This window comes from Panicum virgatum, chromosome 5N, assembly GCF_016808335.1.
Source record: "Panicum virgatum strain AP13 chromosome 5N, P.virgatum_v5, whole genome shotgun sequence".
Taxonomy (NCBI): domain Eukaryota; kingdom Viridiplantae; phylum Streptophyta; class Magnoliopsida; order Poales; family Poaceae; genus Panicum; species Panicum virgatum.
In genome coordinates this window covers 50,067,528-50,087,310 of record NC_053149.1, presented here as the reverse complement: position 1 = coordinate 50,087,310, position 19,783 = coordinate 50,067,528, and the positions used below count along the sequence as shown (strand labels likewise).

The following is a 19,783-nucleotide window of genomic DNA, read 5'->3' as shown; positions in this document are numbered from 1 at the left end:
CTGTAAAAAAATAACATAAGTTGGTACATGGTGATGAACCATCTATTCATGCTTCCTAAAAAGAAAGTGTCTTTCTAGGTCCGTAGAGGTGCGGAGAGGCGCCATGTGAGCCAGTGATAGTGCTAGTAAATTGCCATTGGAAGGGAGAGTGTAGATTTTGGCTTTGTTTGGTTTATGTCATTCTAGGAAATAGTGACACTTTGACCGCTAAATATGGTGTCAAATAAAATCAGTTTACAAAACCAACTTCAGACCCCCCGCGCTAGAAACCCTGAAGATTCTAATGAGGTCTTTGACCGCGTGATTTGAGGATGATTAATGTAGCATCACTGTAGATAATCGTCGATTAATTACTATCATTAGATTCGTCGCGAAAAGTTACACTCATTTCTGAAAAGATTTTACAAATAGACTCCATTTGATACTTCATGTAGAGGCTAGAAAAACCATTCTAAGATTCCTAAAATGAGAACCAAACGAGGCCTTTGTTACGTATGCGGACCGGTGGGAATCCACAATCCAGAAAATACGGATGAAGCAAATGTATAGTAGTATTTGACAGTTTGCGTTGGAAATGTTTCCCTGCTGATCTGGACTTGCATCCTCGCTCGTGTCGTCCACTCGGCATATCACCGTGTGATCCAGTGAATACGTGGCCTGAACCTGACAGAAAATACTAAGTAATGTACAAATAATTTTGGAGTTAAAAAAATGCCAAACTACCACTGCCCGTCCCAAGCGAGAAGTCAAACGAGACTCTCACTGTCCTCGGTAAACAGATGCCGCTTTGGCAGTTTGGCACCCCCTATCTCTGTAAATTCTCAGCACGCTGGTTTCTTTCAAAAAGAAAAAAAACTCAGCCCGGTGCCAGGACTAAATTTCAGCGCGGTATTTGCAATGGTTCATCTCGGAACGAACTGTAGGTACTTGAGCGGTCTACGTTTTCGAAGAGGAAAACAAAATCTAGCACCGTCGGTGGTCGCCGTCTCGCAGCCGAGCTGATTCATGCATCCGACTCGTTGAATCGGCAACACCTCATACATGCGGTTGCAGCGGTTGCTTGTTGCCTCCACGGCAAATTCGACAAGAAAACATTATCCCTAGTTTCAGCCTAACATTAGTATATCCAACCTGATAAAAAGAATTCCATGTCAATTATTTCCTCGCGCCAGCAGTGCATCCGAGGGTCCCAGCGAAATACCAGAACCGTAGAGTGGCTTTCCTGCAAAACCACCCCTCTGCCCCCCGCATTTCCGATGCAGGTTTTTGCGCAGGTCGCCGCGTATAAAGTCCCGAGGGAAACAGAGCCAGCGCCTCTGCCTGCAGGCTGCAGCTGCGGACGCTTCCGCCGCCGTTCATCTCTCTCGGCACGGCAGAACTAGCCAGCTAGTCGCCCACCCGCGCGCACGCCGCCGGCCGCCGGCCACAGTTCGTAGCAGGCGCAGTGGGATTCCCTCGCCGCCGCCGGCCGCCGGGCCGCTAGCGCGTCCAGGGGATCATGACTCGCGGCGACGCGCTCCAACCGGTGCCGGTCGCGTCGCGGAAGGCCGCCCCGGGCAGCTCCCGCCTCTGAAGGCGCCCGCGGCGGCGCGCGCCGGTCCTCGGACTTCTCCCCGGAGGCAGGGAGGCGACCGAGCATAGCTGACGGCACGACCTTTCGCTCGCTGTGGGTGAGTTGCTGCTCTTGCTTAATCCTTGCCTGCTTCGTTAATTGCATCGCTGGAACTGCATTTGGGTCGAGACTCTGTTGCTTGCATCACGATCAGTCCATCCATCATCCTTCATCGAGTAAAGTAGGAGCAAAAACTTAAGCACACGTTAATGGATGACCACGAAATCAGGTTTGACGAGACCTGCTGGTACTTTACCAGGGTTTACCTTTTCGTTTTTTTTCCGAATCCCGCCGTTTGCCGGAAACGAAATTTCGGCCGAAATTTCGCCGAAATTCGCTAATTCCGAACGGGAAGGGACCTCAAATTCAAAAAACGAAATTCCGATAAATTCCGACCGAAATTTCGGTGATTTCGACCGAAATTCGGTGATTTTCGACCGGAAAATTATGTAATTTGTGTTTTTCCTACTGTTCCCGAGGTCAAATGAAAAACTTTTGAATACCAACTTTGTTTAGTTTTTTGAGATCTACAACTTTTGTTTTACGAACTTTTTCATTTGAGCAATGGTTTGAAAGTTATTTAATTATTTCAAAAACTACCAATTAAAAGTCTTCATTTCATGTGACAACTTCCATTTTCTCTCTTAGGCCTCAACTGGACTTTTATTATTCTTGTTATTGCGGATATGCCTATAAATTATTACAATACAATACATCCAAAGTCTATTAGAATTATTACAATCCAAAGATACAACAGAGGCAAAGACATAGTCCATACTAAGTCCATGTAGCATATTCTCTGCATTTAAATACAACATAGTACACCAATTGTTATATATATTCATCATCTGACAAGGAAGCTTAATTTATGTAACAATGTTAGAAATTATTCTGTTGACTGCGCATACATTGTAAAATAAGAAAACAAATCTAATCTGTCTCGGTAGTTTACCATCCCTGATAGGACAAAGATACTTTATTCGTGCGTACAAGGCAAGCAACCTATATAGTACAAGCCTAGCAGTCAAATTTCCAGACAAACTTTTATTTTAAAGTGTGAGTTCGGTCATGAAAAACATATTAATAGCTGGTTAAAATTTTCAAGTTCTCAAATACTCCAATCTGTTTTACTCCTACTACTTGCCATCCTAAAATAATTACGGTCTCTCACAAATTTTGTCGCTAACTTTAAGGAAAAGCATCATATAGATATTGTCGGTACCCCAGGACTGGGGTACCCCCTCTTGCTGTGTCTAGGCAAAGATCTTATAGTTATCCTTAACTACATCCAAACAACCGGACCCCTGCGGTCCGGAATCCTGTTCTCCCAGCAGCGGCCTGGGCCGTTCCTCAGTTGGGAAAGGTCCGGAGACACCACGTGTCCCGGAAAAGGCAGGAACTCGTGCGCAAGCAGTCGGGACTCCGGACCTCCCCGAGAAGACCGGACCCCCGCAGGGTCCCGGACCCCACATAGGGTCCCGGACCCCCTGTATAATAACCGGACCCCTCGCTAAGGGAAGAGATCGACACCCCGCGTCGGGGTGGTCCGGGGCCGCCACGTGTCTGCAAGACATGGCCGTTTGGGTTTCCATACCAATGTTCACCCACCATTGCATTTATTGCAGTAGGTGAACGTCTGCATTGATATGACAGAAGCTGAGGCGTTTCATTGACCAGGGGATACTATTGATCGCGTATTACCAAGGCAGTGGAGCCGCTGGCGCCGCCCATACTGCGTCTGCCAGATGGATACGACGGCTCAGCTTCGCCCATTATGACGCTACATAATAGCCTTAGTAGGCCACGCCGCAAGCTACGCTACTCCAACGAGCGCCTAGTTGACGGGACAAGAAAAGACCCCCCTGAGTCAGGAGAGCAGCAGTAAAGATTCGCTACCGCTGTAGCCACAGTCACGTTGGGCCCACCTGTCGGGGCATCAACGCCCTATGTATCCGCTCCCCCTTGATCTATAAAAGGGGGGGGGGACGCCGCTAGAAGACCTCAGGCTGAGCAAGAGCCAAGGCCAGCAGAGGATAGGTTCATACACAACCAAGAACAATACATCTCACAGTGGACGTAGGGTATTACGCTCCGGCGGCCCGAACCACTCTAAATCGTGTGTTCTTGAGTCCCCTTTCTCAGCGAAAATCTAGCCCCATTGCCTAGTACTTCCCCGAGTACTCCCTCACTGGAAATAGGCAGGTGCGTTCCGCCACCCGGCTGTGGGTACCCCTAGAATCCCCACAACAGATATTATTACAGGAAAAAAACAATTCACATGCATGATACGAACGGATTCATCGTCAGAGTTAATTCTACATTACTACAACTTCTCATGGTTTCTGCGTATAGCTACCAGAAGCGACATAATTAAAGAGTAAATGTGCGTGTGTATTGCACACCTGCCCATGTCATGTCCAAACCACAAGCAAATTCCTGACAAATAAAGAAGAAGCGTTTATGTGCGTATGAAATTGAATAGGTACGTCACCAACATCATGATAAACCAAAGTCTAGTTGAAGTCGAGGGGAGAAAACAAATTTTTGCACATGAAATGACGAGTCATTCAAATTACGGTTTCAAATGTTAATTTTAGCCTAGCAAATGATCTTAGATTTGAGTGTGTTCTAGTCCGATTTGCTTAGAAAAACACCTAGTTTTTTATCATATTTTTTTTCCAATTTTTTATAATTTTTTTTTTGAATTTTGAAACGAAATTTACCGAAATTCCGATTCCCGGTAACTAGCGAAAACGAAAAAAATACCGAAATTTCGCCGAAATTGTAAACCTTGCTTGGTACCCGACAAAATGTGGTATCGTAGCACTCAGTTAACAACAGCAGGAAAAAAAAACCGCAGCGTGCTGGCAGTACAGTGTACTGTTGTCCTGAAACATTTTTCCGTTCAGGACTGTAGTTTCAGAAAGGAAGGCGCGCACATGGCGACCCTTAACTACGCACGCTGCACTGCAGCACCAATAACTTCCTGGCTGCTCCGGCTCTGATGAACACAAGACTGGAAATAACCTTTGTCGTGGCCCATGCCGTTGTACCTCGGCAAGCGTGGTGTCCTAGGAGATCTAGCCGCTGCTCTGCAAGTCTGCAGCAATGGCAGGATTCAGAGCCCAGACGGCTAGGGCCCTGTTTGGTTGTTTAGCACGAGTAGCGCGTACAATTTTCGAGAAAAGAATTTTATATGTATGGAGAACTAAATAAAGTTTATTTGCAAAATCTTTTCACGGATGGGTGTAATTTTTCACGACGAATCTAATGACAGTAATTAATTGATGATTGGCTACAGTGATGCTACAGTAATCATCCTCTAATCGTGCGATCAAAGGCCTCATTATGTTCGTCTCGCAGAGTAGCGCAGGGTTGTGGAGTTATTTTTGTAAATTGATTTTATTTAGTACCCCTAATTATTAGTCAAAATTTTTATACTACTTGTGCTGCACACAACCAAACAGGGCCCAGACTGGTGGGCGGTGGTGGCGGCTCTCCCGCTGACACCGAGCATGACACGCGCCCAGCTTTTTCTCCTGCCGCCGAAATCATTTGGACGAGCAGCGCATGCGTAGCTTCCTCACCGGAACATTGGTTAGGGCCCGTATAGTTGGGCTCCCTAAAATTTTTGAAAAAACATTTTTCATGTTTGAAGTATTAAACATAAATTAATCATAAAATAAATTACAGAACTCGTCTGTAAATCGTGAGACGAATGTAATGAACCTAATTAATCCGCAAATAGAGGTTGTTTACTGTATCATTACTGTAGCAATTTAGCGACTGATTACGGACTAATTAGGTTCATTAGATTCGTTTCGCGATTTACAGGCAGCAGTCGCAATACATTTTTTATTTCGTCTAGATTTAAGTCTCCATGCAGCCTCGTACCTGTAAAAAAATTTGGCCTCGGCCTCGGCTCTAGGCATGCAATGGCAATGGGCCAATGTTAGTCGGTAGAGCGTCCTGTCCGTCCTGCGGACAGGCTCCCGCTGTGGCCGCGCCATGCCTGCGGACTGCGGATGAAGTGGATGGAATCTTCCCCTTTTGTTTACAGGCATGAGGCATGAGGCATGAGGCATGAGGCTGAGGGCGGAGTGATCATCCTGGTTCCTGGCTCTTGCCCCTTCGTCCAAACCTAAAGCCGTGACCAAGGTCTAGACGGCACCAGGCGGCCAACCTATACGGCTATACCTAGGCCAAGCAGCCCCCTGTAGCTGCATTGCTGTCCAAAGACAAGCGCATCAAACAGGGGTGTGTTTAGATCCCAAAAACTCCCACAAAATCTAAATTTTTCATCACATCAAAATCACATCGAAACATTAAATATAACAAATGACCCATGCATGAAGTACTAAATGTAGGTAAATAAAAAAACTAATTGCATAGTTTTGATGTACGTTGCGAGACGAATCTTTTGAGCCTACTTAGGTCATAGTAGAACAATATTTACCACAAACAAACGAAAATTGCTACAGTGTGCTACAGTGTCCGATGTGTCTTTTTCTCCCACTTTTTCCCTAGATCTAGACACAGCCAAGATGCCTGCGTGCTCCTTCCTTCCTGTGATTGTACCGTGGTAGCTAGGCTTGTTGTGCAGCAGTAAATGTAAACCCCTGGCCGTGCACGGCTTGCAGCTTCCAACGATCACATAGACAACAGCTATAAATCATTCACACATCATCTTTGCTAGACTATGAAACCACATGAAAAAAAAAATCAGAGGCCGCCTGCTAATCATGCCCTAACATCCGGTTAACGACGTCCAATTCGTTCTAACAAAAGACAGAGACATGTCGTCGTTTCTATCATCCGCCCTGCACTGATGGCGAACTGGATCCTTTCATGAACACAAGAGGCCTCTTTCCACATAGAAAGCTACTGGTTCTCCCCACTAATCAAAAGGACTTCACACAGTTCTCCGTTGCCGTGTGGCCCTGCGCTGACGGCAACTAAAATTGGGGGCCTGCTTTCCTCACCAGACCCTTAAACATCGAGGAAGCGTGCGGCTTGGTCGCCGCAATGATCATCATCGTGTCTTCCAGGCTAGGGTCGTCGTCTAACCTGCAATGATTTGGGGACAGGGACGACACGGCAGGTTCCCCGCTCTGCCCCTGCGTGGTGGTACTACTGCTATTTAATTGCTGCCCGGTGTGCACCACGGTAGGATTGATGGCGACACAAATCCGATTGGTTATGCATCTTGTTAGGATTCGACCGTACTTAGACACGCGTGTTTGTCCCCCCACTTCTTCTTGGACATGATCAATGTTAGGAATAAGTAAGTTTCTTTTTTTTTAAAAAAAGGAGAGAGATAACGTTAGGAATGGAAAATCAGGCTGCAAATAGCATTTGAAGCAGTAACAACAATAACAAATTTAACTCAAGTTTACTTGAGGTTAAATTCTTCAGTAGGAACTAGGAAGCAAAATTTAAATCGTGTATCTTCAGTTTTTTTTAATCTTGAAAGTAAAGTTGAACTTCAGTTTGGTCAAACACCTGATTCGCTCGATCCTGTGACGGTACATGTTAGTAGCCTGCCTAGTCAAGCTTAGGCGCTTGATCAGTGGGGTGATGGCGTGATGCAATGCACAGTAGCAGACAAAATCACAGCAGATCAGATGCTACCAGATCCCTCCTACTCCGACATGTCTCACTCATGTGCCCTCCTTCCTTCTCTCCAGCTATGTTGTCAAGACTCATGATCAGTGACTCACCGTCCAATAGTAAAACAGGCAAATGGGAAAAAAAAACCAAATTTTCTTTGAGGATAGGGGCATTATCTGCGCTCTGTCCTTGGCATCATCTGATGCAGTAGCCACTAGAAAGCAGAAATCTGAAATCCATCCATCCGGCACCAGAGGAGACGACGCTGCGCAGAGCAGCCGGGCTACATGGCCCAGGCCCTTGATTGCTTGAATGAGGCACATCTCTTGCCCTCTCTGCACAAATCTTACCCAAACCCCGGCAATTCACTCCACGCCGGGCCCGCCCTGCGTCAGGCGCTCACTCAAGGCCGCCCTCCGAAGAGGAGTGGGAGCAGAGCAGAGCGGAGAGCAGGGTGAACTGGTGGCGGCTGGCTACCATTGCCTCTCCTGTTCTGCCGTCCTGGCTGCCCGTAAACCGTTACCGGTTGCTGCCCTCCTGGCGTGGCCGAGTAATCCCCTACAGGCTACAGCACTAGAGTATCCCTCTCCTCTCTCCTGAATTCCTGACCTGTCACGGTCTCGCTTAGCAGCTAGTTGGGCAGGGTTGATAGCGTCCAAAGCTTAAGCTATCTCCTAATGGTGTTGGAGTTGTTCAGTCTCGGCGGCCTCGGCGGGTCAGGTCTGGTCTACTCGAGGAGGCCGAGTCACAGCCACCACTTGACGCCTTCGCCATCCGCCAAAACCTTCCATTTATGGAGGGGTTTGCACATCGCTCCGCATGTGTCCGTGCCCGGGCCTCGCCTCGCAACATGTGGCGGCGTTCCCGGCCCGCCACTGTGCCGGAAAACGACAGCTTTTGGTTTCCCCCCCTCCCGCCCCGCGCAGTCCTCCACGGCTCCACCAGCACCACTCTACTTAATTACTGCCTTCCGTTTACTCGCCAGCCAGGCTGCTGCTGCCTTCGAGGCCCGACGGCGAATTGCGCGCGGTGTGATGCGGTGACGCCATGGTCGTCTGGCCTGCCGGTTCTCTTCGGTTGTTCTTCAGCTCACGGCTTCGCTCCCACTCCCCGTCATGGACAGGCTGCAGCGGCGGAGGCATGAGGAGCTGACCGCCGGGGCTCGTCGCGGCGGCGGCGCGATGGCGGCGAGCCGGCGCGGGCGGTTCTACTACCACGACGGGCACGGCGGCGGCGGCGGGTGCGGGCCGGCAGCCGCGGGCGTCCCGGTGGTGGACCAGGCGGACTGCACGGCGCAGACGTGCCGGTCCTGCGTGGCGGTGACGCTGGCGGACGCCATCGCGCTGGGTTGTTGCCCGTGCGCGGTGGTCAGCCTGCTGGGGCTGGCCTTCGTCAAGGCCCCGCTCGCCGTGGCGCGCCGCTGCCTGCGGCGGCTGCGTCGGCGCCACGGCGAGCTGCGGCACAAGAAGCGGGTGCGCGACATGGACCCCGCCGCCAAGCCCAAATGCCGCGCCGCTGCCGCTGCCGGCGGCGGCCGCGGCCACGGCCACGGGGCGCTGGAGGTGCTGGACGCCGACGCCGCGGCGAAAGGCGGGCGGGGCTTGGACTTGGAGGCGGACGCTCGTGGCGAGGTCGCCGCGCGAGCGTCGTCGTCAGGCAGGCTCGACGCGGAGAAGGTGTGGATGGAGATGTACCGGGTGGGGCACTGGGGATTCGGCCGCCTGTCCATCTCGGTGACCCCGCCCACGCCCGTGAGGCCCGGCGGCGTGGCCACGGCCCGCAGCGCCGACGGCGGCGACGGCGGGAGAAAGGACGCGGACCTGCGGTGCGAATCGTGACCGGCGAAGCCATCCCGCACCCCGCTGTGCCTCCGTTCGTTCATTCGTCCTCCCTGAAAGGATTGTCGCCGCACGAGCACGGCGGCAGCAACTGCAGCTGGCGCACGCCGCCGCGGCCGGACGGCGCCGCGGCAATGCCTGGAGCTTGGGAAGCAGATCCTCCTACTTCGCACGGTACAATCAGAATCCATGGTCCGTGCCACCGAGGGGAATCGGCCGCTCGGGAGAATCGCCATGGCTGGCTGCAGCCGGGCATGGGGATCGCTGCTTGATTCCCGGCCGTCAAAGCCGTCGCGTAGCGTGTGCCGCGCAACCCCGAACAGAAAACAATTTCAGAGCGCGGACGAGCTCTAGCTAGCTCAGTTGGTAGCACTGGCAGTGGCCAGGCTGCCCGCCCACGGTTCGATTCCCAGTCTGGGCGACCGTGGGTGCCGCACCCGGGAATTTCCCCAGAAGGGACTGTGGCGGGTGTGTTGTACTGTTGTGTGTATAGGGTGCGTGTGTGTGCGCGCCGAAGTAGACGTGTTTTGAGATTTTTTAGGCAGTCTCATCGTACAGTCAGCGTAGATGCTCATATACGAGTCTTACATGATAGCCAGTGCTCCTAGTAATATTAAAAAAAACAATTTCAGAGCACAGTGGCAAACCCGGATGGCACTTTCTTCTGCAGTTCTGCTCGTGTCCAAGTGGCTCTCTGTTCCGTCCATTTCTTCTTCTTTTTCTTCGGGTTCTTGGAGCTCCCGCCTGTATTTTTCCAAGCTGTACATAATTTTACCGGCCGATCGAGTTTCCCAGGTTGCTGGTGTTTTGGGCGGTCTCTTGTACATACTGCTACCTGTTTTTTTCCTAGAAAGATTGCACATCCTTGGCTCGAATCTGGTCGTCGGCGTCGGATCAGACGGATTGCAAAAGGCTGACGCATCCATGCACATGATTCGCACACGATCGCTATCGCCTGACCAGGCGCGTGCAAACAGTTGTCGGTTGCGAATAACTACCACGTTCAACTGACATTTTTCCTCTTTGACTGGATGGTCAGCTGAGCAATTACTATTTATTATCTTTGTATGTATATATCCAACTTAACCGAGATGCTATTTCTTACGAAATGTTTGCCTTCTCGCGTGCTAGTATTACATGGCGAAACTTGGTAGGCGAAGCCCCCCCAGTCTGGCCTTCTTCCGCTGGTGTTTGATCTGTTGGTACCTCCTCGCGCACGAATGCTTCCGTCCTCATTGCGCGCAACGGGACGGGACACGACATGCATGTTTTGTCACAGCCCTGAAAAAAAAAGGAAAAAGAAAATAAAAATCGCGCCTGGGCCCACCTGTCAGCCCCTTCCCTTCTCTCCTCCCTGCTCTGTTCGGCGCCGCGCGCACGCGTCGCCCGCCGGCGTCCATCCTCGTGAGCCGCGCCACGTGCCGTTCATCCTCGCGACCCGTGCCGCCCCTTCGCTCCTCCCTCGCCCCTCTCCTTATCCGCGTCGAGCCCCGGCCTCATTACCCGCCTCAAACCCTAGCCCCCTCCACCATTGGTGCCGCCGCCGAGCTCCGTCCTCGCCGCCGATTCACCTGCTCCGGTGAGCGCCGCCCCAATTCTTCGCTTGGGGAGCTTCCTCGCGTCGCCGTCCTCCGATTTTGGCCCTCACCCGGCCTTTTCTCCCTCCCTGCAGGGCCGGCGACGAGCGCCTCCGCCCGCCGCCGCCTCTGCTCGTCGCGCCGCCGGTCCGTCACCGCTCCTGGTCCGCGTCACCGCAGGTGAGGCTCGCCTCCATCCCCTCCGCGCCATGCGCGCCTTCCCTTCCCTGCTCTGGCCCTGCTTCGCCGCCCTGCCTCGCGCCGCCGCCGTCGCCGCGCGTGCGCGCGCGCGTCGCGCCGCGCGCGTGCCGTGGCCGCGCTCCCGGGCGGGTCAAGGCCGCTGGCCTTGCCTTGACCCGGCCTGGTGGGCAGCTGGCCCGTGGGCCCCGCCTGTCGGCGCCTGGGCTGGCCGGCTGGGGGTGTACCTAGCAATTTTGCTAGGGTTTCTTAGGTTTAGTTTTTCAGCAAACTTGCAAAATCCATAGAAAATCATGTATAGCTCCAAAAATTGTGAAACTTGTTTTGTTGGATTCCTCTAGATGAGATCTACTTAGGAAAAATATTGTTTTGCATGTTACTTTTCTGTATATTTATCTATTGTTTTATCTTGCAAAAGTGAGTTTATGGCTTAGTTATTTGTATACTGCTTGAAAAATGTCAAACCAAATTTTGTTAGACTCCTTGTGAGGTGTAGTTTTCAGTGGTGCATCTTACTCATGTGTTTCCTTGCTGTTGGTTAGGGTTTCATTTCGATTTTGTGCTTGCTGTCCAAAAGGTGGTTTAGTATAGAACTTTTTTCTGGAAAGTGATAAAATGGCAAAACCAATTTTGTTAGCCTTGTATTGCTGCCTAGTTTCAAAAATAATTTTCTTGGATTTGTCTAGTTTAGTTCGCATTCCTTTTCTGTTTTATCTTGCTTAGAGTAGCTGAAAACGGTTTTATTTATGGTTAATTCTAGGAAAATGCTTTTGCTGCAAAACCAATTTTCATGAGTTCTTTGCTTTGTTCTCTGCATGCTCAAATTGTTTCATGAATTATGCATGTTGTTAAGATCATTTCTTAATTCTTGCATCGCATTCATGCATTTTAGTGACCGGACCGTCGGAGAACGAACCCGTGGAACCCGCCGAGTCCGTGGAGCCCGAACCCGGAGTCCCGTTCGTGGTCGAGTCTGAAGTTAACCCAGGCAAGCAGCTAAGCATATTCCTTGCACCTATTTAATCTGATTTAGTTTAGTTATATCACCGGGTAATGTTGGGTAATATATATTATGTATGTATTGCATTCTTGTACCTGCTTCCATGCATTACCTTTCCTTGAATTGTCATCCATATCCTTGGCACTAGTTAGATAGTTAATCACTTAACTTGACTAGATGCTTAGCCCTGCTTAGAATACTTCTTTTGCTCACTAGATAGGAGTGGTTTGGAGTATCACACTTACCTGAGTATCCTTGTTCGCACTTGAGCATCTGGAGTTAGTAGAGTGCAGTATCGAGATTCGAGCGGAATGGTAGGGCCTAGTGAATGGAGTCATATGGGCATAGTCCGCTTGGATCGTTTAAGGACCGTTCGTGGATGACGTCGGCTTTGAGCACCTTTCCGTGCTACCACATATCCAATATAATGGAACGGATAAGCCAATTACCTTCCTTGACTTGATCATTGATGTACAGTCCTAGATACGTGGCCAAAGGCTATGCAGAGAGGCTTAGAGGTGTCCCCGGGTGGACCTGTGAGTAGGAAAGTTTAGAGATGTCCCCGGTGGAAACTAAGTCTCTACGCGTAAGCTAGGTGTGAAGATTTCAATGATTGAGCCATGTTGGGAACGGTTGATGCGAGTACCCTCTTATCCAACTTTAGCGGGTTGGGTGAGTCGCATGGTTCTTGCGTCGTGTGGGTAAAGTAGTACACCCTTGCAAGGTTAAATCAATTCGAATTGCCGCGCTCTCGGTTATGAGCAAGCTCTTTGTCCGTTGAACTCTTCGTAGAAAGTTTCGGTTATGTTGGAAATGGTTGATGGCACCTCTGTGCCTCATTAGTTGTATGCTCTTAATTTACTAAAATGGTTTAAGGGTTTGGGCAACATTAATCAAATCTGATAGGTGAAAGTATATAGAGCTAATGCTTCTGCAATAATTACTTAACCTTAAAGCTTTTACCTGAGCCAATGCATGATTCTTGCTTATTTAATCGCGTAAGTCTTGCGGAGTACCTTTTGTACTCAGGGTGCTTTCTAAACATAGTTGCAGGTGAGCCAGAGGTGTTGTTTGGCCACTTCTACCCCGCTGATCCAAACGCGGGGGAAGAGTAGGTCGTGGTGGCTGTAATGACGTCCTTGAGCAAGGCGTCATTACTTTAGTAAGTCCTTATCGTATCTGAGCTTCGTGAGAGTATGTAAATGCAATAAACTTTATGTTTCTGTTTAATATGACTCGCGTGAGCCCAAGGCTTGTAAAGTGAAATTTGAAACCCACCTATGTTGAACTTGTAATTAAGCTGTGAACTCTGGTTTGTATAAAACTGCTCTTTGTGGTTTATTTGGCAATGTATTCGATTGTAAACGGTATGTGCATATGCTGAATCCTGGGCGTATGTTGGAGCACATACCGGGACTACCGGATTTGATATTATTTTGGATGAATGACGTGTCGGTTATTCGTGTCTCTAGATGTGAGATAACACGTGGCACGCACTCTGGCAAGCACGTGTTAACTCTCATCTGGATGATAATGACCGGCGGTTCGTTTAAAATAGTATCAAATTGGGTGGTTCTCACATGTTTCATTGTTTCGTCGTCCACGTCTCCGCGCCTTCGTCATCCTCGCTGCGCTCACTCTCCTCGGTCAATGCCTCAATAGCCGACACCGCTACACGAGCTCTTTGTGCGCGCCATGCCCCGGCATTCCGGCAAGCCGTCCGAGAGGCCTTCGTCGCCAACGAAAGGACAAGCATCCGGGACAGCATCGCACGCCAGACGACGAGGAGGGTGAGGGGCAGTTAATGAGCTTCGTGATCGATGGTGACTGGATCCAACGATGCCGAGAGATGATGGAGCAAGAAAAGCAGCCAAAGTGGGTCGTTCTTCACCTCCAAGGGCTCATTTTCTTCTTGTTTTTTCTCTTTTCTTTTTCCTCTTCTTCTTACTCTCTTCTCATTCTTCCTCCTCTTTCACTATGCTAAAATTTCTTTGAGGGGTTTGTGCGAGCTTCAATGGACAACATGGGGGGGGGGAGGCTGCTCCGCCCCTGTTCACCTCTTCTCTCCCTCCTTAGTCCTCCCCAACCGACAATGGGCTGCCGGTCTGCTTGGCTGCTTGCCATCCCCGACATCCTCTCTACTCCCTCCGTTTCAAAATAGATGCAATTCTAAGATCAGACATGCAAACCAATGCATGATGTGAAATTATAAAAGTACCCCTTGTTTCTTGTGGGAATAATCCGGACACTGTCTTATCTTTTTTTGTAAGAAGACTTCGGAAACTCTTGTCTTTTATGATAGTTTTCAAAGTAGCTATTGAGGGACAAATTTCAAACTCTAGATGTTTTGTGGTAGTTCGGAAACTCTAGATGTGCAATTGTTTTGGGACGGAGGGAGGACTCGCCTCCATTCAGACCTTGTTGGGTTAATCTCTTCAACAAAAGGAACGAGGGAGATTGGAAGACATTGTTGGGAATTTGAACATGAGATGGTGGCCGTGGTTCTTTGATGGCCGTACGGGAACAGAGCTCATAGTCCTCAAAACTTTTTAAAAGTTACTCCACTACTCTAAATCAGAGATGAGCTTAAAGGTAAATAGGGGTCAAGTTCTAGCAGAGAAATCTGTTTACCAGAGTCCAGAAATGCTTTTAAGGGATTCTTTTTTTTAATGAAATAACATATCTTGGGGGCGATCGTTGGGACACGAGTTCCACAGGGCCACACATTGCACTGTTTCTTAATCCTGCAGCCCATTGGGCACTGGCGGACTTTCAGCGCTGCCGCTGCAAGCTGCATGCTGCTGTTTTTTTCTTCTTTTTTTTAGGGGTACTGCGTGCTGCTGCTGCCAGCCACAGCGCAGCGAGGGAGGAGGGAGTTTGCTGCAGGCTTTGAGAAACTGGAATCTGCAGGCCGCGCTGTGATGGGCTTAGGCGGGCTAGTTTCGCCTAGGCGGGCCTCGTTTATTAGTGTGTGTTTAGTTGGTGAAAAAGTTTAGATTTTGATACTATATCATATTTCGTTGTTAATTAATAAATAATATTTAATTATGAATTAATTAGATTTAAAAGATTCAGCTCGTGGTAATCAGTTAGACTATGTAATTAGTTATTTTTTGTAATTGTATTTAATGCTCCATGTGTGTGTTCGAAGATTCGATGTGACGGATACTGTGTAAAAAAAAATTTAGAACTAAACGGGGCTTTTTTTTTTAGCAGTAAACGGGGCTTTACTACTGCGCAGCGAAGGGAGGAGGCGTCTGTTCTAGCAGCCGCCAGGCAGAACAACTGGCGTGCGTGTACGCCGCCGCCGCTCCCCCGATCCTGTTAACGTGACACGCGTGTGACATTCTCCCCAGCCTAGAGAATCTGCCACGGTGCCACCTACCTAGGTAGAGTACCTACTGGGCTGCTACCACCGCTACCTAGCTGCTAGCCATCATCAGTCGACTTCCAGGAGCAGCACGAAGCCGACGGCCCAACAACCCTGCGAACGACGGCCGATCACTCTGGGCCGTATTTGGTTGTGGCGTGAAAACGTTTTGACGAGAGAGAAACGATAATTTAACCACTAATTAGGGGTATTAAATAAAGTCTAATTACAAAATTATCTCCACACCTATGGTACTGTAGCAATTATTTTAACTAATGAAGCTTTTTTGACCGCATAACCAGAGGATGATTGGGTGCGGTTACTGTAGCATTACTGTAGCCAATCATGATGAAACTTGGCTCATTAGATTTGTCTCAAAAATTTACACTCATTTCTAAAAAGGTTTTGTAAATAGACTTCATTTAGTACTGCATGCAGGCATTCGTCTTTTAGTGAAATTGTGATGTGATGTTTAACCAAACATACCCTGCTCGGGCCGGCGCGATCGCCAGCATGCCAACCACGGAAGCAAGAGGCCGGGAGGCGGATGCGGATGGATTGGGTCAACCAGATCCGTAGGCTGTTCAGGCGATCTAACAAGCCCAGCTCCCGTGACCGGCTCCCGCCGGAGTTCGGTGAGCCACTTCCGCGTTCCGGGAACGACCAGAACAAATCACTCACCGAGGTTTGGGGGTTCTCTTCTGGGCCGAACCCATCCAGCTCGCGTGCTGACACGTTCTACTACTCCCAGCCTTCTAGAACTGCCACCCCCTGCGGCCCTGCCCCACCCAGCCATGCCCTGCGCGTCGTATCCTCGGACCGGCACGTGTGACGTGTCCCTCGACCCCCGGCCCCGCCGCTGCAACTTTCCTCCGTTGCCACACTGACTCGTGGCCCCGGCCGGGTGGTGTGACCCACCGTCCAGCGCCACGGCGAGCGCCCCCTTATCTGCCACCCCGCCCGCCCTGGCGCCCGCGCGCCCCACATCGCACACCGCCCGCGCCCTTTCTCTGTTCGCGCCGCCACCGCCTCACGCCGAGAGAGGGGAGAAAAGGAAAAATCAGGGGAGCGCAGCCAATCAACCGAGGTCGCAAAAAAAAAAAAAAACTCCGAAGCGAGGAGAGATCGGTGATGGAGGAGGACACGGGGCAGGGTCCCCACGAGAACCTCGCGGAGCCTCCTCCCGCCGCCGAGGCCGAGGTGGAGGACGAGGACGAGGAAGACGACGGGTTCAGCTTCCCCGCCCCGCCGCTCGCCGCCGACGCGTGCATCGTGCCCGTGTACCCGATCTTCGGCCGGCCGCCGTCCCCGCCGCCCCCGGCGCCGGGGGAGGACGAGCCGGAGACGGCCACCGTGCGGGTGCCGCTGGGCCGGCTCCTGCTGGAGGAGCGGGAGTTCCGCGCGCTGCGGCAGGACGCGCGGTCGGAGAGCGCGCGGGCGTGGCAGGACGATGACGACGGCGATGGCGACGGGGCCTCGGCCAGCGCGGACGAGGAGCTGGAGGGCGTGCCGCCAGAGAGCTACTGCCTGTGGGCGCCCGGCGGCGGCCAGGCGTCGGCGCCGGCGTACCCGCGGCGGTGCCGGAAGAGCGGCTCCACGGGGTCGGTCCTCCGCTGGCGCCGCATCAGCGACCGCCTCGTCGGTCGGAGCCACAGCGACGGCAAGGAGAAGTTCGTGTTCCTGACCGCCGCCGCCGCCACCGGTCCGGAGCCTCCTTCTCCTCCGCCTCCTGGTCACAAGGAAGAGGAGGAAGGCGGTGGCAGCAACCGAGTCCGCGATGGCGGCGGCGCGGCCCATCAGTTGAGATATTACGGCAGAGGCGGCGGCGGCGGCGGCGGCGGCGGCAGCGGCAGCCGGAGGCGCTCGTACCTGCCGTACAAGCAAGAGCTTGTCGGGCTGTTCGCCAACGTCAGCGGGCTGCGCCGGAGCTATCACCCGTTCTAAAACTCGCTTCCTCCAAGCTGGCCCCCATGTCCGTACGATCTTTGCTTGCTTGCTTTCTGTGCATACTCTGGCTACCACTAGTACTATACACTTGTTTTACAGTTAGTACAGCAGTAAATCGGCGTGTTCTCTCTAAATTATTGGCTTGGATAAATAGGATTAGTGTACAAATAGCTAGCACGGCCTCAACAATGGAGTTTGCATGGGGATGTCAAAAAGGGCAAAAAGAAGGTAACGGAGCACTAGAGCAGCATGTACTGATTGTTGGCATGTTATTTTTGGTTTGGTTTGTTTATTCATTTTCATAATGTGACTCGTGTTTGATGTTTCTCTACACCCTTGTAGCATACAATGTCTCTGATAAAAAATATGTGTGGCACTGTCGGAGAAAAATTCGGTTTAGATAAGAGCCTGTTTAGTTTCCAAAAAATTTTGAGTGCTACAGTAACTAATAACATTTGACCACTAATTAGGAGTATTAAACGTAGATAACTGACAAAACTCATTCCACAATCTCCGGGTAAAATTGCGAGACGAATCTTTTAAGTCTAATTGGACCATGATTAGACAATGTCATGCTACAGTAACCCACCTCTAATGACAGATTAATTAGTCTTACTAGATTCGTCTCATGATTTTCCGTCCATCCATGTAATTAGTATTATAATTAGTCTATATTAATACTTCTAATTAGTGGTCAAACGTTATCTAAAATTTTTCACCCAAAATTTTTTGGAAACTAAACTCCCCCTAAGCTTAGCATCCAGTTTCGACGCCTGAATCGCTGAATTGGTACCTTGTTTTGCGTCAGCGGCAGCGACAGCTCATTTTAGTACCGTCGCGTTGTGCAATACTGTTGCATTGGTGACGTGTGTGTTAAACAAAGTTTCCTGCATTGACAACTTCATGTTAATTTCCCAGTAAGCAATCTGTTACTACGTCAATGCACCGCTGATGTCAACGATCGCCACGATAAACGTTAGCCTAACAGCAGCAGCCACCGTTGTTTCATGCGCGTGCGAAGCGACACGTTCTCTCGATCGTATCTCCCTTGCCACTACGAGTCTACGAGCCAGGAATCCGGTCGCTGTTGCTATCCGATCGCGGAGCCCCGCCGTGCCTCCCACTTGGCCACTTTTTCTCTCTGTGCTTGGTTGCTGAATGCTGGCTGGCTCCATTTTCCTCCCTTCCGTTCCTTAGATTGAAGCAACCATGGTAATGGTACAACACAAATACGCCCCGAAGTCTGAACTTATCCCAGCTGTGTGGTACCGAATCCTGTCCTCTTCCCGTCGAGAGGGACAGCGGCAGATAGGGGGGAGCCTCGGGCATCCAGCAATCCACCACCAGTGGCTCCTCCACCAACTCCACCTACTCGAATTCCATTCGGCTTTAACTTCAAAAAAGAAGGGCTTCGGCTCGGGTCCTGGCATCGTCGTCTCGTCTCCTTGTCACAACTCACACCCATCCATGGTCCATGGAGTACACGGGGCGCGATCGCGACGAGCATCCACCGGAGCGTGACGGCGCGGCGCAGGGCCAGCCACGCACGTAACAGTTGCGTGCTTCTGAGGAATCGTTTTTGCTGCGCTCCTTTTCGTTCTTATTACTCGCTCATCAGGCGGGGCTAGCTAACAGTAGCTAGCACGGCGGAGCCGGAGGCCTCACCATCCAAAAACCAACAAGCCTTTTTTCCCTTTTTCTTTTCTTTTTCTTTTTTCCCCCGTTGAGTAATGAGTAGTGAGCCAGCCAAGCCATCTGGCGGCTACGCGCTCCTACTCCTAGCGTCCGCATCACTCATCTGGTGGCCATCCTGCGAGCTAGCTAGAGCGCACAGGTGTCGCCACCACCGGTAGTAGCTAGCTAGCGCACGCGCCTAGTGCGGTGCCCTCATGCGCAGCGCGACGCGACGGGTGCTGCTGGCTGCCGACTCGGGCGGCCGGGCCGGGGGGCAGCGTGGAGACAAGGGGCGCGCGCCTGGTCCCGCTCGGGGCTCGTCGCCACCGGCACCGGGCGCCGCCCGCGACGCCGACGGCCTTGCGCGGGCGCGCGCACAGGCCGCGGACGGGGTTGTGTGGGGTGATCGAACGAAGCGGCCGGTTCGGTGGTGTCCGTCCGCCAGTGTGCGGGAAGTGGGCTCCGCGCTGGCGGTGCCATGCCGTGCGGGCGCCGGCGGGTGGTGTCACGCCAGCTCCCGGGCCCGCCGCCCTTGCCTGGCCGCCGGGCCAAGTGGGTCGAGCTCTCCGCCGGATTTCGACGTCGGATGGAAACGCCACCGGAGCAAAAGCAACCTCGTAACAAGTAGTCGAGGACAGTCTAGCTTCTGCCTCCTGCGTGCGCCGTGCGAGCGATAGAGACCGGAATTTCGTCCAGTGCACGTCCAAATTTCTCATCCATCCGGAGAGGTGGAATGCGATTGCGCTCGTTCGTAGTGCTGCTACTACTACACGGTTCAACCAACAGCCCAACAGGTGGTCCTCAATGTAAAGCGACTCAGTTCCTTGTGCTGTGCCTGCTCCGTGTCTTCTCGCCCCGCTTTCGGCCGTTCATCATTAAGGTATCTACAGGGTTGTTCCTGACTTCCTGTCGACACCCCTTCATGCAGGGCAGAATCATTCTCCTGCGAGTACTCTT

General features: G+C 51.4%; 2 protein-coding genes across 3 annotated transcripts; both read left to right on the top strand.

Annotated features, from left to right (window-relative positions):
• Nucleotides 1-1,319: 1,319 nt before the first annotated feature.
• On the top strand, nucleotides 1,320-9,854 carry LOC120671957. 2 transcript variants are annotated; one of them, XM_039952236.1, is made up of 2 exons: nucleotides 1,320-1,670; nucleotides 8,346-9,854. In XM_039952236.1, the coding sequence occupies exon 2, from the start codon at nucleotides 8,404-8,406 to the stop codon at nucleotides 9,058-9,060; it is 657 nt and encodes a 218-aa protein (XP_039808170.1). In that variant the 5' UTR covers nucleotides 1,320-1,670; nucleotides 8,346-8,403; the 3' UTR covers nucleotides 9,061-9,854. The 2 variants fall into 2 exon arrangements, with proteins under 2 accessions (XP_039808170.1, XP_039808169.1); XM_039952235.1 differs by lacking the exon at nucleotides 1,320-1,670 and having other exon boundaries at nucleotides 7,657-9,854.
• A 6,313-nt stretch (nucleotides 9,855-16,167) lies between these two features.
• On the top strand, nucleotides 16,168-17,483 carry LOC120676212. Its single transcript, XM_039957446.1, has one exon. It carries the CDS (start codon nucleotides 16,337-16,339, stop codon nucleotides 17,147-17,149), a length of 813 nt encoding a protein of 270 aa, XP_039813380.1. The 5' UTR covers nucleotides 16,168-16,336; the 3' UTR covers nucleotides 17,150-17,483.
• Nucleotides 17,484-19,783: the final 2,300 nt, after the last annotated feature.